This window comes from Polypterus senegalus, chromosome 2 (assembly GCF_016835505.1).
Source record: "Polypterus senegalus isolate Bchr_013 chromosome 2, ASM1683550v1, whole genome shotgun sequence".
NCBI classification, from domain to species: domain Eukaryota; kingdom Metazoa; phylum Chordata; class Cladistia; order Polypteriformes; family Polypteridae; genus Polypterus; species Polypterus senegalus.
In genome coordinates this window covers 55643069-55662670 of record NC_053155.1, presented here as the reverse complement: position 1 = coordinate 55662670, position 19602 = coordinate 55643069, and the positions used below count along the sequence as shown (strand labels likewise).

Sequence of the window (19602 nt, the reverse complement as noted above, 5' to 3'; positions counted from 1 at the left end):
TCTCCACTACAAATAGGAAAAAGAGGCTACAATTTGCACGAGCTCACCAAAATTGGACAGTTGAAGACTGGAAAAATGTTGCCTGGTCTGATGAGTCTCGATTTCTGTTGAGACATTCAAATGGTAGAGTCAGAATTTGGCGTAAACAGAATGAGAACATGGATCCATCATGCCTTGTTACCACTGTGCAGGCTGGTGGTGGTGGTGTAATGGTGTGGGGGATGTTTTCTTGGCACACTTTAGGCCCCTTATTGCCAATTGGCATTTAAATGCCACGGGCTACCTGAGCATTGTTTCTGACCATGTCTATCCCTTCATGACCACCATGTACCCATCCAATGATGGCTACTTCCAGCAGGATAATGCACCACGTCACAAAGCTCAAATCATTTCAAATTGGTTTCTTGAACATGACAATGAGTTCACTGTACTAAAATGGCCCCCACAGTCACCAGATCTCAACCCAATAGAGCATCTTTGGGATGTGGTGGAACGGGAGCTTCATGCCCTGGATGTGCATCCCACAAATCTCCATCAACTGCAAGATGCTATCCTATCAATATTGGCCAACATTTCTAAAGAATGCTTTCAGCACCTTGTTGAATCAATGCCACATAGAATTAAGGCAGTTCAGAAGGTGAAAGGGGGTCAAACACCGTATTAGTATGGTGTTCCTAATAATCCTTTAGGTGAGTGTATATTACTGTATATGCACATACACACACACAACCATATAAGCATACATACACACACTGTGCTGTGAAAAAGTATTTGCCCCCTTCCTGATTTCTTATTTTTGCATGTTTGTCACACTTAAATGTTTCAGATCATACAACAAATTTAAATATTAGACAAAGATATCCCAAGTAAACACAAATTTATTAAGGAAAAAAACTACTCAAACATACTTGGCCCTATGTGAAAAAGTAATTGCACCCATTGTTAAATCATGAAGTAACTGTGGTTAATCACATTTCTTGGTTCAATTTCACTAGCCACACCCAGGCCTGGTTACTGCCAGACCTGTTGAATCAAGAGATTACTTAACACTAGAATTACCAGAGCCTACGAAAAAACTCGTAGATCTGGCCCGCCTTAAATCCCATCACACCTCTCCGCCAGCATCCTTTGTCGTGTAAATGTGCCGATAAAGACAAGCTGCATACAGCCGGCTATTCCATCCCCCCACCGACTTAGAACGTGCACGAACTTCTCCCAGGTCATGCCTTGATTGATTATCTGGGAGTGAAGTGGAGTTTTAGAATGGAAATAATAGATTGTTATTTGGAAAACACGCATTTCATGTGTGTTCCGTTTCTACAGTAACCTATGCAAACACTGTTAAAACAGAAACTTTTTCATATTATAGTAATAAATGTTACAAAATGTAAGCATAAACTATAAAATGTGTGAAGCCTGAAGTCCAAACTTCAAATAAACACTTTCACAAAAGGTTCAAGAACAATACAACAGCTTCTGTGGCGTACCGGTAAGATTTGCTATCTCAGAGCACAGGGGGCTTGCTGTGCCTCAGAGACCCGAGTTCGATTCCCGGTTGGGGAGATACTGTTTCTTCTTTTTAACCTCAAATGGACATAAAATTTATAAATGGGTATGGACTTTCAGTTAATGAGATCGTTATATTTTCATGTGAGATGCTCATTTTAAAATATTTTTTAACAATTGAGACTGAAATTAACATGAACAAGTGTCCTTATAACTGTTATTTTTAAGATCCATAACACAGAGACAGACAGAGCACTGCGTAATAGAGACAGACAGGCAGAGAAGTCACTAGATATACAGTATAAATAAAAAGGAAAGACACATGTACTGAAAGAAAAAAAAGATCAACATGTGCGTTGATCTTGTTGCACTGAATAAGCTCACTCGCTCTAAACTCCCAACCCCCCCCATCCCCATATGACTCTAAGTAACAGTGCAAGTACAGACGCAAACCAAGTGTAATCAAGAGTCCCCGGTTCGATCCCCACTCACTCCTATATTTGCCGTTTTCAGTAGTAAGCTACTCTTTTTGTTAATATTATACAGTACACATATAAACTTGGTTTACTGTATTTAAGCAGGGTTATATTTGTCTAATATTTAAAATTGTTGGATGATCTGAAACATTTAAGTGTGACAAACATGGAGGAAAAAAAAAAAAAAATCAAGAAGGGCCAAATACTTTTTCACAACACTATCTATATACATACACACACAATACACACACACACACACACACACACATATATATAAAACTATCCATAAAAATGTAAAGGCTAGACTAAAAACTGACTGTAAAAGCTGAGATCATTTTCACTATTTCATGCAGTTAAATAATGCATTCACAGGTTCTGTATCTAATATATAATGGCATGTAAGACTTAATGTTATCGATTTATTACCTTTTCCATATCAATCAGTGTAACTGGAATATTCCTCCCAACTATGACCATGACTGTTCGGCCCCTGGTATCCACACCTAAAATGAAGCATACAGCAATCAAAAACAAAATCACAGAATCAGTCAAAAGCTTTTCATCTTCACTTAACTGAAACACAGATACAGCCACTAAAAAGTATTCATTGGGCCTGAAACTTTTCACAGTTTGTTGCGTTATTATATGGAATTGTAAATGTACAGGGTGAGTGAAAATTATGTTAACAATAATGTATTATTTTTATTTCGACCACATCGTTCCAGGTTGATGGATAGGTTGTATTGGACCATTGTTATGGCCTCCACACTCCCCTGATTTGACAGTGATTTCTGGTTATGGGGTATCGTGAAGGAGTGCATGTATAGCAGGAAAGTTTGTGATATCAATGACCTAAAGGACAGGATATGGACTGTGGTATCATCTATTCTCCGCGAAATGTGTGTCCGGGCTTTAAATAGCACTGTTGCTCGTTGGTTTTTGTCAAACAGGTTGAGACATTCCTGTATATCATCTTGCACAAATGAAGTATGTTTTGTGAATAAATTGCTTCCGCCATTCAAATGTTAACAAAAATTTGACTCACCCTGCATTTAAATAGAATTTTTAATCATTAAACAAAAACACCGCAATATCCAAGTGAATAGAACATTAATTGCATACAGTTAACTTAATCAAAAATGAAAAGAAAACAACAAATTTAATACGTTTTCCCTTTATTATGGAAAAGCTTACAGAGGTTCCGGTGCTGTGAAGAAGCCCAGTTGAGTCCAAATTGACTACTTAATCATGTTCCACAAAAGGTTTACTCCGTTTCTTACCTGCATTTTCACTACAAGGTTATGGGGAGCTGGTGCCCATTGCAAAAGTATTATGTGTATGGTGGAGACCATCCATAGAAAGGACTCTCTCTTGCTCTCACTCACTTACACACACCCCTACTTTCATATGCAGTACACTGAAGTCAACTTTCTCCAGAAAAAATCAGAGCTGGGTAGTACTGCTCCTATCAAATGATCCACCATGAAGGCAAATGAAAATTTATGTCTAGGTGTAGAAAATATGAAAATCACAGTAAAAACTTTATAAAGAAATTAACTCTCTGTGGGGCAATTATAAATATATGCTGAAGTCAAACTCTTCACAAAGCACCAGGAAAAGGAGGCCCAAAAAGAGCACTATATCAATTAGTACACATCTAAAATAGCAGAGATAACTACTGACCAGGTGGTTTACAAATTTAGTGCTGAAATCAGTATAAAGCAACTACATTTTGCTAGATGGCATGTGGAAGAAAGTGAAAAATGATTAGAACTTTGATGCGGGCCACTGTGTTTGAAAAAAGCATTTGACATTGTCATCATGTTAACACAATCCTTGCCATGCATTTTGGCTGCTGCAGTAACATTTTACAAGTATTTTTTTTTTGTTAAAAGGTTCTAGAAAATTTGAAGGCAGAATACAAGATACAGTAATCCCTCCTCGATCGCGGGGGTTGCGTTCCAGAACCCCCCGCGATAGACGAAAATCCGCGAAGTAGAAACCATATGTTTGTGTAGTTATTTTTATATATTTTAAGCCCTTATAAACTCTCCCACACTGTTAACATTATTAGAGCCCTCTAGACATGAAATAACACCCTTTAGTCAAAAGTTTAAACTGTCCTCCATGACAAGACAGAGATGGCAGTTCTTTCTCACAATTAAAAGAATGCAAATAGATCTTCTTCTCTTCAGGAGCAGAGAATTTCAGAGAGAGACAGAGAGAGCGCTCGCAAAGAAAAGCAAACAATCAAAAAATCAATACTTGTGCTTTTAAGTTTGCCGCGGCATTTTTAGAGGAGCGTCAGGATCTTCTAAGCAAGCAGCCTCTGTGCAAACAGCCCCTCTGCTCACATCTCCTCCGTCAGGCGCAGAGAACGTCAGAGAGAGAGAACGAGATTAAAGCAACAATCAAAAAATCAATACATGTGCTTTTGTGCTTTTAAATATGCCGAGCACCGCAATAAAGCGGCATTTTTAGAGGAGCGTCAGTATCTTTTAAGCAAACAGCACCTCTGCTCACAGCCCCTCCGTCAGGCGCAGAGAATGTCAGAGAGGGTGAGAGAGGCAGAGACAAGCAAACAATCAAGCTCAGCGCGGGATGCATATCTTATAGCATTGAGGAGTTTTAGTTAATATGTAATACATGCTCTGATTGGGTAGCTTCTAAGCCATCCGCCAATAGCATCCCTTGTATGAAATCAACAGCGCAAACAAACTGAGGAAGCGTGTAGCATAAATTAAAAGACCCATTGTCTGCAGAAATCCGCGAACCAGCGAAAAATCTGTGATATATATTTAGATGTGCTTACATTTAAAATCCGCGATAGAGTGAAACCGCGAAAGTCAAAGCGCGATATAGCGAGGGATTACTGTATACAGTATTTTGCCAACCACATGAAAATAATAAATGAAAATCTGCCTAACATCCTAGAGATCTTAGACCTGAATTAATACTTCTCTTCCTATAGAACAAAGCCAACAGTAGACAGCCAAGGTCAAACTGTTAGACTGGGATTGTTTAAAAGCAAATAGGTCAAAATTGGCCTCTTGGTCAAATTAAGAGTGTGTTAAGATGTGAAAACATTAAACTCCACCACTGACCATGAACCAATCTAAGGAACTCTAAAGGGGAAAATGGAAAAGAAGAAGTGCACTGCACAGATGCAGAAGGTTGAAAATGTAGTAGTAAATATTTCTCTAACAAGTTCTGTTTACAATTAAAGGTATTTTTTTCCATTGAGGAAGACTTAATGGAAAAAATAACCAGAAATACATTTCTAAAGCTTTATTGTAACAAAATGAGAATATCTCAAAGATGGACTGCGATGAACATTTTTTATAGTTAACTGTATTTTTAAATCAAAACTGAAACTTCTTTATTAAACCTACGCAAAGGTATTTCTAAAAGTGACAGGATAATAATTTGCCACAAGAAAAAAAATTACACAACAGACTTACCTGTTTGATACAATGCTTTTAACGCTGCAATATCGGACAGATCTTCACCTCTTGCTCTGCCTAACCAACGATTATAGCTATGAAAAAAATTAAGGAATTTGCTTAGTAAATCAAGCCTTTTGAAAATGAAAGACTAGAGAGTATATAAAATGATAACACTATGGCTCATAGCAACATATACACTCACCTAAAGGATTATTAGGAACACATGTTCAATTTCTCATTAATGCAATTATCTAATCAATCAATCACATGGCAGTTGCTTCAATGCATTTAGGGGTGTGGTCCTGGTCAAGACAATCTCCTGAACTCCAAACTGAATGTCAGAATGGGAAAGAAAGGTGATTTAAGCAATTTTGAGCGTGGCATGGTTGTTGGTGCCAGACGAGCCGGTCTGAGTATTTCACAATCTGCTCAGTTACTGGGATTTTCACGCACAACCATTTCTAGGGTTTACAAAGAATGGTGTGAAAAGGGAAAAACATCCAGTATGTGACAGTCCTGTGGGCGAAAATGCCTTGTTGATGCTAGAGGTCAGAGGAGAATGGGCCGACTGATTTAAGCTGATAGAAGAGCAACTTTGACTGAAATAACCACTCGTTACAACCGAGGTATGCAGCAAAGCATTTGTGAAGCCACAACACGCACAACCTTGAGGCGGTTGGGCTACAACAGCAGAAGACCACACCGGGTACCACTCATCTCCATTACAAATAGGAAAAAGAGGCTACAATTTGCACGAGCTCACCAAAATTGGACAGTTGAAGACTGGAAAAATGTTGCCTGGTCTGACGAGTCTCGATTTCTGTTGAGACATTCAAATGGTAGAGTCAGAATTTGGCGTAAACAGAATAAGAACATGGATCCATCATGCCTTGTTACCACTGTGCAGGCTGGTGGTGGTGGTGGTGTAGTGGTGTGGGGGATGTTTTCTTGGCACACTTTAGGCCCCTTAGTACCAATTGGGCATCGTTTAAATGCCACGGGCTACCTGAGCATTGTTTCTGACCATGTCCATCCCTTCATGACCACCATGTACCCATCCTCTGATGGCTACTTCCAGCAGGATAATGCACCACGTCACAAAGCTCGAATCATTTCAAATTGGTTTCTTGAACATGACAATGAGTTCACTGTACTAAAATGGCCCCCACAGTCACCAGATCTCAACCCAATAGAGCATCTTTGGGATGTGGTGGAACGGGAGCTTCATGCCCTGGATGTGCATCCCACAAATCTCCATCAACTGCAAGATGCTATCCTATCAATATTGGCCAACATTTCTAAAGAATGCTTTCAGCACCTTGTTGAATCAATGCCACGTAGAATTAAGGCAGTTCAGAAGGCGAAAGGGGGTCAAACACCGTATTAGTATGGTGTTCCTAATAATCCTTTAGGTGAGTGTATAATCATAGTAATAAACACATGCATTTTAAAATTAAGTGAAAGAAAAAATTAAGAAATTAAAGAATCTCACTTCCTCTGGTGCTGTTTTTGCAAAGCTGCATCAGACATTTGGCCTTGCAGAACAAGCTTCCGTTGCTTGTCAATATCATCTTCCATTCGGGAAAAGGCATGAGATCCCACAAAGGACAGATCACTTTTCAGATCATCTTCATCAGAGTATTCTGAATTTTGATTTTTTTTTTTTTTTAACAAAAGTAATACCATTTAGAATATTAATATATAGTTACTATGCAATTTTACTTTTAGATTTTTGCAAGAAAAAACAAAATATCAATTCCATTACTCAATGACCACATCAACTCTTTAATAAATTATGCACTTAAATTTTTATAGGACAGTTGATTATAGACCCCATTCAAAAGTGTTTGAAGAAAGAGGTAACACAGTAAGACTGATAGAATGAGCAGATGGAATAAAATGAAGTACAGCAAGGCAAAAGAACAGTAGAGGGTATAAAAGGCCATATAAAAGGAAGAACATATACTTCAAAAAATTCTAAAATGATCACTGACCTTGCTGCATATGACAAAATAAGACGTTAATAATGCACTATACTCCTCAAAAGTTTTTTTAGGTACAAATCAATGATATAACGAACAGCAGCATTTCACTCTGTTTCAAGACTGAATCATTTCTCTAACAGATGGACACTTTACAGTTTATTTTGCTTTAATGTAAGACATCTTCACTATTCTTCACAATATATATTCAAAAATGATGACCGAACCAATGAAATAAGAATGAGTACAAGAAGCACATGAACTATTCCATGCAAAGTATGCACAACAACAAGCTATGCAGAGAGATATTCAGGATGCATATAAAGAGATGGGTCAGGAGAAAAGAATGACTGAAACACCAACATGACAGACACTATGGTTGCATAGGTGAATGAAGTTAATTAAGTATTCACATTGTGGGAGACAGAAGACAGGAAGACTTTCTTAAGACTAAATTTAAGGCCAGAATTGCACTTGCTCAAGGGCTAATAACCAAGGATGTGAACTGATACATGACTGATAGTCTGTTATAACAGTCAATAGTTCAAACTGATATTGTGGATTCCGCAAAATGCTATTATGAGGCAAAACTATGACGAAGTAAAATCTATTATGTGTTTATTGTCATTTAATGTCAGTTATTTAATTTAGGACTTGGTAACAACAAAAATATTGTTAGTAATGCCTTAATAAGTAAAACTATGATATTAATGAATAATGTACTTAACTTTAATATACAGGATGAGCCAAAAAGAAGAACCACATTTCAAAAGTTTATTCTATAAAAATGCTACAAGATAAAATAAGTTTCATTACAACACTAGAAATAGTGTACAAAATAGATTTTTTAATTGTTTTAAAAATGTCTTTAAGGTGGTGGCCATCAATAGTGTTACACTCTTCGAGACAATTTCTGAACGCTCGCATGACTCGTTCGGCCATTTCAAGGGGAATAGTGTCAATTTTATGGCGAATAGCATCCTTGAGGACTTCAGGGTTTTGAGGTTGGCATGTGTATAACTACCGACTTGAGATAGCTCCACAAGACAAAATCTCACGAAGCGAGATCAGGTGAATAATCTCCCACAAAACTTGCATGGATCTCCACACCGTATGAGCTGTTGCTCCATCCTGTTGAAACCAGGCATCTACCGCATCCATTTCTTCCAGCTGGGGCCACAAAAAGTTCTCTAGCATTTCAGTGTAATGTTCTGAAGTGAAGGTGACTGTTGCTCCCTCCTCCTCAAAAAAGTAAGGGCCTACAATGCCAATTTCTGCAACTTTGCACCAAACTGTAACACCCTCACTGCGCAGGGGTCTCTGATGAAGATCACAAGGGTTGGTTTCAGCCCAATACTGAAAGTTTTGTTTATTTACACAACCATTCAAACGGAAAAGTGCCTCAGTGCTGCACATGACGATGACATCTCGATGAATGATTTGAAGAATGTTTGCGAACAACTCTCTATGGCTCTCCCAGTCTCTCTCAGTGATTTTCTGCACTACCATCATTTTGAATGGATGGAAATTAAGGTCCTCAAACAAACCCCTCCTCAAAGATGTGTTGGAAATACCTATGGCAGAAGCAGGTTTGTGCACTGAAAGTCCAGCAGACTGCAAAATTGGTGCCCTTACAGCTTGGATGTTTTCAGGCGTTTCTATAGTCAGAGGACAGCCTGGAGATATTCTATTCAATGTAGTACCAGTCTGTCTAAATTTAGCCACCTACTGAAGAACTATTTTCCGATTTGGGACATCACTATTAGGAGGAATACTGAAGTGCGTTTCCGAGGGCACATTGCGTAGTGATGATGGGTTTGTTGTTTGTGCACGGTGCGCACCGGACCAAGGTATGTTGCCGACTGAAAACTACAAGGGATCGCCTATCAAAGGACCCCCACTCCAACCCACTCAGTTGCCTCTACCTCATGCATTGAGGTACTTCATTTTTTTAATACATGTCCTCATGCTACATCATCAATACACTGAGAACTACATCTGTTGTGGTGTGACATTTCGCATACAAGCTGATAAATACTTTTTATGTCTTTATTTGTAACTTAGACCAAGCAATGTAATACTAGTGTTACATTAGTAAGAAGCATTCATGTGAATTTTACAACAGGGTTGGGGGAAGTGCCTGAAACAAGTTTGCCAAATGTTTCTCTGCAGCCCCCACAGGAAAGCCAGACTGCCTAGCTGGCAAGCAAATCATGCACCTATTTTGTACTTTCATATTGTTTTTTTCCTGCTACTTTATAGGCCATGTTTTATGGGAAAATAAAAATTAAATCTGATATCAGAAGAAATATCACCGATGGTGCACTGGACCTAATATGCATCCACTTTATTCTTACCATTTGAAGACAAATGGCACATTTTATGGACAAACCACCAGATTACATAACGGATGCTAGCATCACAGCTATGATTTGAACAGACACTTAGATACGACACTACCAGTTAGACCATTTGGAAAGAAAAACTTCCTTGTGTTCACAAAATCATGTCTGTAGGATTGAACAGTTGTGCTCCTAGCTAATGTACATATTCATTTATTTATTTAATTTTTTTTTATACTTGATACTGCCCAGCTGAGTTTCCTATGCTTATCTTATATACATTATTTATCTTTATGAAATTAAACTATAAATCAAAAAGTAAATAAATGAATGACCCAGAAATCATTTAATGTCAACACATACTCTCACCTTCTTGCAAACCAGGTTTTTCAGAAATGCGAATCTGTCTCTCTGGTACAACAGGTTCCCCTTCAGAATTGCCAATATCTGGAGGAAGCAGAGGTAGATTCCTATGTTCTTCTTCAACTGATCTTGGAAAATAAAGAGGCAGTAACTTCCTATATGAGGGCTAAAAACAAGTGCACAAAAAAAAAGAAAAAAAAGAAAAAAGTTTTAAAGATTATCCTATAAATATATATTATATTGTTGACTCTGTTAAGCTAATGAAACCTGTGTCAAGTAAAAGTGGAAATACAGGAAAACTGCAGGATATCTGTAATGAACAAACAGTCCTTTCATTGTCACACTGGTCATTTTTCTACAGATGCAGTCACCTGTCAGCTATTTTGAAAACCACAGATCACATTTACATGAGATGTGTCACTATAAGGGTTCATCGAAAGCAAAAACCAGGTGCAGGATGTTATAATAGTAACTTACATTACATATTTGGCCTCAAATAGAAATTAATAAAATATAACCTTTTCAGTAACTCCCCTGAACTCTAGCCAAGAGCAGTTTAGGTTTCAACATACCAAAAGAGTTTAAAAAAAATTAGATTTTATAACTTCAGTTTTATTTTACGTTTTTATGTAGCAACTTGAATCACATGAACTTCTAAAATGTCTGAACTAAATAATTTATAACGAAGACCATCAAACATCCTTACGTTGGTGCAGCGAGTAACACTGTTGTCTCACCATTTTAGGGAATTTGGGTATCACTAAGTGATATAATGTTAAATTAGCATGATTTCCATTTCATTTTATACTTTTACATTATTCTTTGTACCACTTTATAACCAAACACATGGTGTATTCCAGTCATAACCGCTAGTATGTACCATTGGCAGTACTCAGAATAGTCCAAACCAGAAAACTGATTGGGTTTGAGGTTCACCATCAACTAAACAAACAGGTATGGCCAAAACAAACAGAGAATGTTGAGCCATCCTACAGTGGATTATGGATGTTTGGAATTGGCACAAGGCACTGGAACTATGGAGTTGTATGACTAATTTAAGTTGTGCATCCTTGCAACAAATTAGAAAGCAAACAAATGCGTAGAGATGTATAATTCAATTCCAGCTTGATACAAAAAAAGAGTTAAAAGCGAATTTCTATTTTTGCCACTATTTTCTTGAATTTTGTTCGGCTGTTATACATATATCTATAAATAACATCAATTGGGCTGTCCTTTTTATTGTCCAGAGACAGAAAATCAAACAAAAATTAACCAAAATAATGCTTGTTGGCATGTGTCCCTTCAATGGTAAATTCAAATTAATAAGACGTTGTAGTTCCTCTAACAAAGCTCTGTCCAGCAGGTTGCTTTGGCTAGCAATGACTCCTCCCTCTTGGACACCCAGGGTTTTACAGTGGCTGGACTGGAAGCGGTGGGGGAACAGTGGGGGGAAAAGGTAATGACAGTGTTTAGCGGCAGCGCCCCCTCTTATCTCAGCAGGTAACAACATACCTTGAATGAGTCTAGTAAAAGCTAGTAAAAATAAGTAAATAGATAAATGGAGTAAACAAATAAAATAAAAGGGGAGAGAATCTGCTTCCTCAATGTAAATGCTTATTCTAAAATGTTATGACACAAGACAATTATCGATATATATTATCCATATATCTATAATACAGAGTTGACTAACTTAATCACCCATCAACACAAACTCTAATTCTCATTTCATTAAAAAGCTAAAATTTGGCAGGATTGTACATCTAGTCCAGCAGGCATCAGCTAAGAAAGGAGATTTCAATGTATCAATATTTAGGGGTAAATAATAAAAGACTACCAAAAACTTAAAAACCTCAAAATGCTTTGACCGATTTGATTGAAATTTGCCAACTTTATAGAAAAAAAGAAAACTGGCCAACCCTTGTTTATATTTTTTTAATTTGTCGATATTTGTTTATAATAATGCTGCAGAGAGTTGGCTATACTTGGGGACGGCGCTTTTTTTTGCTTGAGCGTTGAGAAGTGATCACACACAAAGAAATGAGGCTGTGGTTTTATGCAAATGAAGGCTGTAGTGGAAGATCTGTGAAGCTCAAAGTCATGGTTACCAAGTTGCATCCTTGGGTCCATGCAGTATTCCCTATAGCATACCGGCCCACTTCAAGCCCTGGGTACAACACAGCCTGGAGTGAAGGCATGCCTCGGTCATGTTTAAACACTTTCACAGCTCAGTAAAGGGATCCACGGTAAGAACACAGAATGGGAGGACATTATGTTTAGTTCACAATATTATTTATTTGCACCTGTTCCTTTCCTTATGCTTAAAACATTGAATTCACGTTATGTACAGAATGTAAACGTATGGTACAAATTAAAGTAAAATATACACTGCTTTTTATCTAAATCATCCAAAACTTGGTAAGAGTACAAGATCACAGATCAAATTGTTAAATTAAAATCTGATAAAGGCTACCATTTCTACAGGATGTGCTACAGGGTAAAGTTATACTTATATACTGATTTCCCATTATTTGTACTAATTACCTGTTTGAATTCAAAAGAATATAGTTTTCCATAAAATTGTGTTTACGACCCGAATGTGGTCACGTGTATCCACTTGTGCGATTGTAAACAAACAGCCAACAGCGTTTGTAAGCATCAATTGGACCCTAGATACATGTGTTTGTGGACGTAATTTCGGTCAGTACGGTGATTTATATAAAATTGATTTCGATAATTACTAAGGAAGGAAGAGAAGGTAATGAAGGTAAAGAAAGTGATCACAATTGAAATGAAGGAAATTGTGCGGAAATATGAGAGTGGCGTTCAACAATTTTACAAAGAAAACATTTGTATAAGGAAGCTCCTTCCAAACAATAATCACCTTCCATTTCATTCTCCTCCTCTTCCTCCCTTCCTGCAACCCTAAGATGTCAACTTAAATAGTGAGTACAGTATGAAATTGTTGTTTCTGGTAGGCTAAGCACTTTTTATAACTTTTTGGTTAGTACATTAGAAAAATTATTGGTGTTTTTAGTAAATTATGCACATTATACAACCCTTTTTTTATTATGAAAAGGTTAAGCAAGTGTTGCTGTGGGAACAGCAAACATAAATACATATATATTATATATATATATATATATTTTTTTTTTTCCCCCCACTCACACACACACACATCATATCCAGCCAAGTACAAGTTACCATACATAGTACTTCTGATACATCTGACTAGCCAACGGCTCTATAACTGAGGCCCATTGGTTTTTTTTCCTCAAATGAAGATGGGTAATACAGTTACTTTTACAATAAAATCAATTACTAAAAGACTAATTGCTATGAAACACAATTTCTAGAAAACATCCTGGAAAATTAACCTAAAATTACAATTGATTATTACATCTTTAGAAACAAATTTCTTCATAAAATTATCTTTTAAAGAAAAGAAAAAGTACAAAATGTTATATAATGGACATAAACTATTACATTTACAATCATGTGCAAATTATGTCTCTGATTTAATAAACTGCAGTGAAAAACCTAAATGTGCCAAAGTCTGAGGGTCCATTCCAGTTGATCCAATAGGAGTATTATTATTATTTTTTTTTTTCAGATTTCAGGAAATGACTGACCTATCTGGCCTTAATCCAAGCCAACTGAAAATAATTAAATTTCATTATAAATCTTAGACACTTTGAACTTCTCAGGGTGTTGTATTTACATTCAGTGGTCATGGGTTTACCAAGGTACTGAAAATAAAGATAGACTCTTATAAAGCAGGGAAAGGCTATAAAAAGACATTTAAATGCCTCTTGCCTACAACTTCCACTATCCAAAATATAATGAAAAAATTAAAGTTGAGGGGAAATTATGAAGTCAAGATTTGGCAGCACAAGAAAAATATCGGAAACAACTAATTTTAGATTTGGTTAGTTATCTACAGTATATCACTAAAAAGAACCGACAGAAGGGCTTAGCTGGCATGGGAATAGTCTTCTGAACAGCACTGCTTGCATTAACATGACCTACATGGATATGTCACCAGAAGGAAAGCTTGCGTGTGATTTCACCAAAACAGTCAAGGTTTGAAGTAAGCAGTACAACCCTTAGTTGAATTTTTGTTTCTTCAGACAACAGTTCCATAAAAATGCCATTGGCTCATCTCTTTGGTCATAATCACCAAAGGCATGTTTGGAAGAAAAAAAATCAGGATATACATTTGAAGAAAATCATACTTTCAAAATTAAACATGGGGGTGAATTAATTATTCTTTGGATAATGGAGCAGCAGGTGGCACAGAAAAAAATTATAAGTGAGAATAGACTCTACTAAGTATAACAAATCATGGACACTAATCTCCCACAGTCAGTGAAGAAGTTAGTTGTCTTTTAATTTCCTGCCTAAGTAAAAACTATTATGTTTACAGTACATAGCATGATATAATCTATGTGCATATACTTTTCAGGCTGAATACAGTTTAGGTGATTCTTCTGGCATAATTTCATAGGTTAACAGTGGGTAATTCTACTGTGATGTTTCATTTTATAAGAAACATTTTAACAAACATTAATTCCAAGATATCTGTGTGGTACAAAATAAGAACTGATAAAGAGAAAATTAACATATTGCACATGCCTTTTAAGAATCTTTGAAAATTTGTGCTGTATGAAGTAAAAAAAAAAAAACAAAAAAAAAGACTGGCAATATAAAATTTGTTTTCAAAGAGGTATTCTACCCAATTCCTCCAGTTTCCCATTTAACAAAAAGAAGCAAGCCTAACTAGACTTTATTAAACAGTATATTTTAAAAAAAAGCCTGGTAAACTTGAAGAAAACTTACATAAAGATAAGCCAAAGATAATGTACATCTTCACTGACTGAAAACTGTCTCAGAAGAAGTTATCAAAACAAGTTAGACAACCCAGCATACTTACAAAAGCATTCACACTTATCACACTACTGAAATTAAGTGATCTTGACAGTGTACATTTCAATTTTCTAAACGTACTGACGTTTGTAAAATGCATACATGGGTGTTCTTCTGAAAGTGTGTTAATAGTATGATAACCACACATGAGTTCTTCTTCTAAAATCAATAGTTTTTAAGTTTTGACAAGACAGAAATGTGATATTGTGTCATCATATCATATAGCATACAAAATATAATATAACAACACAATGTACAGTGGAGAAACAACCGACACACAGATATAATCAGCAATTTTTTTTAGACTCGGGAGACACCGCTTTTCCTCTTCAATGGGAATTGATGTCCTCATAAGCTATTGTGTCACATCTGCCACCTTTGTTCTTTTGCTGGATTTAAATCTGACTGAATAGCTCGGCTCATGCCTCATTTTAAACTCCTTCACTGGCACAGCTCTGGTAATGAAACATTTGGAGTCTGTGATTTCTAATGAAGGAGGTATTATTGACTGCGATGTTACCATTTTTTTTTCCAATCAGTCAAAATTAGCAAATAAATAATAGCTGGATATTACAGTTTGCATGCATACAGTATGTCACATCAAAGTTTTATCTCTGCAGAGATTCTGCTAACCTCTTTTCAACAAAGCAAATTAATAATATGACCAGGGGTGTACAAACGATTGTACATAACTATAGATCTTATCCAAGACTACTTGTTTAGTAAAAGGGACTTCTTTTTGTAATATACAAAATTTACTAAATCCAATTTAGGGTCACAGCAGGCCATAACACAATGCAGAGGACAAATTATAAATTTTGACCAGCTAAAAATCTTAAAACTTGGAAGGAATGGAAAAACAATGCATTTTACTGTAAGGCTGTACATTTAAAGTCAGATGCATTAGGCACAACAATTTGGAATAAAAATGTTATTGTCCTAGTGTAGCCAGCACACATACTGTACAAGCAACATTTATCAGAGTCATTTGAAATAGGCAGTGACAATGTGGTACTACCCCATAATTAAAGATGAGCAGCCAAATCTTTAAATAATGTTATTAAAATGCACCTGTCCAAATTCAAGTTAAGAAGTTTTGGATCACGGTTTACATTTCCGCCAAAACTATTCACTTTTAACAGAGCCCATACTCCCCAAGATGGCTATGATATCGCTTGTATATTTATTTCTAATAAAAAAGAAACTGTACCTCCTCAACATCTGTGACAGCAAACACCACCGTTTCTATAGTTTCACCAAATTTTTCTAAAAATCTTCGCACAGTTCCTAAGGGGAAACAAAGCAGAAATAATGTTAAAGAAAATTTACTCTTCAGGTGCAGCTTTCAAATTTTCAATACAAACTTTTGAAGTCTTTGAGGCTGTTAACAGATCTTTATAAGTTCCCATAATTAAAAATACAGTAACCAGCAAACCACTTGCTTTAAAACTTTTTTTTCTAATCTAGATAGCAGACCTTGTGCTCTGACTCCACAATTCTCTTGTGTGTGTCTGGAGACTAAGTTAGGGTATGCAAAAAATGAAATTCCTAATGCAAGAAACTGCACATGGCAAATGAACTGAATTATCATTATATGTTGGTCTGGGTTAACGATCATGGTCTACACCCCTCAACATCAAAGAGTTTGCTTATCATCATCGACCTTGACTCCAAATGGGGACTCACAGTAGTACTTGTAAGAAAGGGTACTACATAATACACTATGGAGTAGGAGTGTGTGATATGTATTGTCAATAATAATATCTTAATTGTTGCTTTAACAATGTGCAAGCTAAAATTATCGAATATGTTACTCACTTTGCAAAAAACAATCAAAACCATGCTTTAAGAGTCCATGCATTCACTGTTTCACGTAACCTAACAGGATAGACTACAGTGCATTCACAAAGCAAGCGCCTAGTCATGCACAGGGGTAAAACAGCTTTGCAATCTGAGTGGTTAGATTTAATTGCAAGACGTTGATCATCCTCACTCACATGGAGGTGGTTTGGCTTTGAAAAGACTGATGTTGCTCAAAAGATGACGAATTAATCAATCTGCTTGGATGAATTACATAATTAGTTAGAACAGATTATTTTTAATTTATCTGGTTGGGGGTTCTCATTCCAAAACACTTGTTTCTTTTCTTTCATTATTTAATCTTGACGCCTGCCTCTCCAGCCCCATTTTGTCTCTCCCACGACAGACTCTTCTCAAAACCTCAGTTATTAGAAAGTATTTATTACAGCCACTGTATGTTCCTTTCTTCATCCCATGAAACATTAGTTTAACATTAACCAAATGTTGAGCATTTCATTGAAGGATGATCTATGTCAGGAAGAATAAGAGTCCTGTTTGCTAAAAGGACGATCCTCTTTATGGAGGGATATACTGGAATTGTGCAGTTTCTTGTGAATGTTGATCAGTGACCAGGGACACAGAAAAAAATATTCTGATTATTTGGTATCCCTGATCACCACACAGCTCTGGTATTCTCCACGCAAAGATAGTCCATCCTTTACTCCTTCCTGATCTGGATTACTCTTAAATGAAATACTGCCAATGAGGAAAAACAGTAATCACTATGCGGCTTCTGTCAATGATAAATGACGATTCATGGGGAGATCACTGCTGACGAATACAAATATAAAGGGAAAATACAAGCAAAAAAGGCGGTGAATGAGATTCTCTGTGTGATGTGTTTCTTAAAGTCAGAAAAAAGAAAAAAAAAAAAAGAGACTAATCTAGATATTTGGAAGGTCAACTGGTGCAGTCAGTACAGATCATCTAACAATGATTTCTGTTATTCCTTATTGGCAACATTTCATTGAACAGAAATCAAGATCAGGTAGGGTAGGGAAAACTGGAGCTATGTGGTTATTTCTGAATGCAGATCAGTTTTTAAAAATATAAAATGATCAGAATATTACTGCTTCACAAATAATTGATGTTTATCTCTGTATATTACAGTATAAACTAACAAAAGCAATCGCCATTGGATGCACATAGTAATAAGTGCCTTGAGCATGGGAAAGCAGAAATATTCTGATCATTTTGAATCTTTCACATATATAGTTTGAGATACATATCTGTTTGAATATATAGGTCAGTTCAGATTGGACAGAACTTGAAGTTAGCAATTTGTTTAAAAATGTTATAGATTTCAGGGGTTTTTTTTTTGTATCTTTGTGCAATATATGATAGAACTTGTTTACAAATGCTATAGTTCTTTTTTCCTGTGCAGTATTTTTACACAATAGTTTAGTATGTTAGAGTTTGTTCTTGCTTGTATGCTGCACAATTCACCTTACAGCACAGCAGTTTATTTTAACCCAGACTTTAATGTTCATGCCCTGTACTTCCAATTATGTTTAGTATTTTATTCCTTTTGGATCCATATCTTGTTTAGATTAAGGGTAAGCGTCTGTTTGAAATGCTCTCATTATAATAGTTTTGTTGGTCTTTGTGCAATGTTTTGTGGAAAATGTTTACTCATACTTGCACTGTTTGATCTCAGTAATACTTTGACTGGTGATTTTAATGTTTTTGTGATATTTTACTTGATTTTTAAGTATAAATAAGAACAATTTTCCTTAAATGTTGTTTCCATTAATCTCATTAGTAAGCTACAATTAATACCCTATTAACCAAACCAAGCTAGATTAATAAGACTTTTACAAACACGTTTCAAAGCTGTGTCAAAATCACAGAAAATATTGAGATAAAATTCTTTTACCAATATCGCACACCCCCTACCATGTGGAGTATTTTTTATTTTTTTTTTTAAACAGGTCCTAAATCTCACACCATAAAAAGCAAAACAGTATTCAATCATGAGTAGACATCATAAGGTTTCTAGAAATTACTGTATGTTGAAGTGGTACAATGTTAAAAACACAAATAACACTTAAAATCCCACCCCTATCTAGTTCGGTGAGCTACTAGGCCAAAAATCTTTTATGAGATAATTCCTTATGTACATTAAGACATTACTAAACTAAAGAATAAAGACAGATGCCTGGCAAGCAATGTTAAAAAAACACATGCACTTAAAAATTTTTGCCAAACTAAAAAGCTTTACACTGTTCCTTGTTAAGAATTGTTTTTTCTAGTTTTAAACAAGACATATTTTTTGTTTTAAGTTACAGATGTAGGGTTAGAATTTTTCCAGTTAAGCAGGATAAGTCAACATGTGAGCAGAGTAATACTCGAGATCAAAGTAGATTTATTGTTGCATAATGATAACCCATCTTATGTGACTCCAAAAACTTCACATCTTATTGCTAGAGGGAATAGTAAGATGTAGGACAAAAGTAATTTGAATATTCAAAAATTCTGCCGCATAAATCTGAGTCACTGCTTGCAAGTCACACCTCTCTCTTTGAGGCAGTGTGAATCAATTTGGCAACAAATAACAGTAGGTTGAAAAGGTAGTTAATAATTTGCAATTTAAAGGTAATAAAATAATAAAAGAAAAATGGAAAATATGGCAGTTATAATCAACCTTTAAGCACATAGTAGCCTATTAGACCTCAAACACAGATCTAAGACATCATTCATGCAC

At 36.0% G+C, this 19602-nt stretch overlaps 1 protein-coding gene across 4 annotated transcripts in view; it reads right to left on the bottom strand.

Moving 5' to 3' along the window:
- Positions 1-19602, bottom strand: part of gdap2 (ganglioside induced differentiation associated protein 2) — a 67754-nt gene that overhangs the window by 24514 nt on the left and 23638 nt on the right. For all 4 annotated transcript variants that reach the window (XM_039743729.1, XM_039743728.1, XM_039743730.1 and 1 more), the window contains 5 exons: positions 16249-16325; positions 10122-10281; positions 6921-7071; positions 5444-5520; positions 2409-2485 (listed from right to left, as the gene is read on the bottom strand). In XM_039743729.1, the coding sequence (XP_039599663.1) occupies positions 2409-2485; positions 5444-5520; positions 6921-7071; positions 10122-10281; positions 16249-16325 (542 nt within the window). The remainder of the gene's footprint in view (positions 1-2408; positions 2486-5443; positions 5521-6920; positions 7072-10121; positions 10282-16248; positions 16326-19602) is intronic.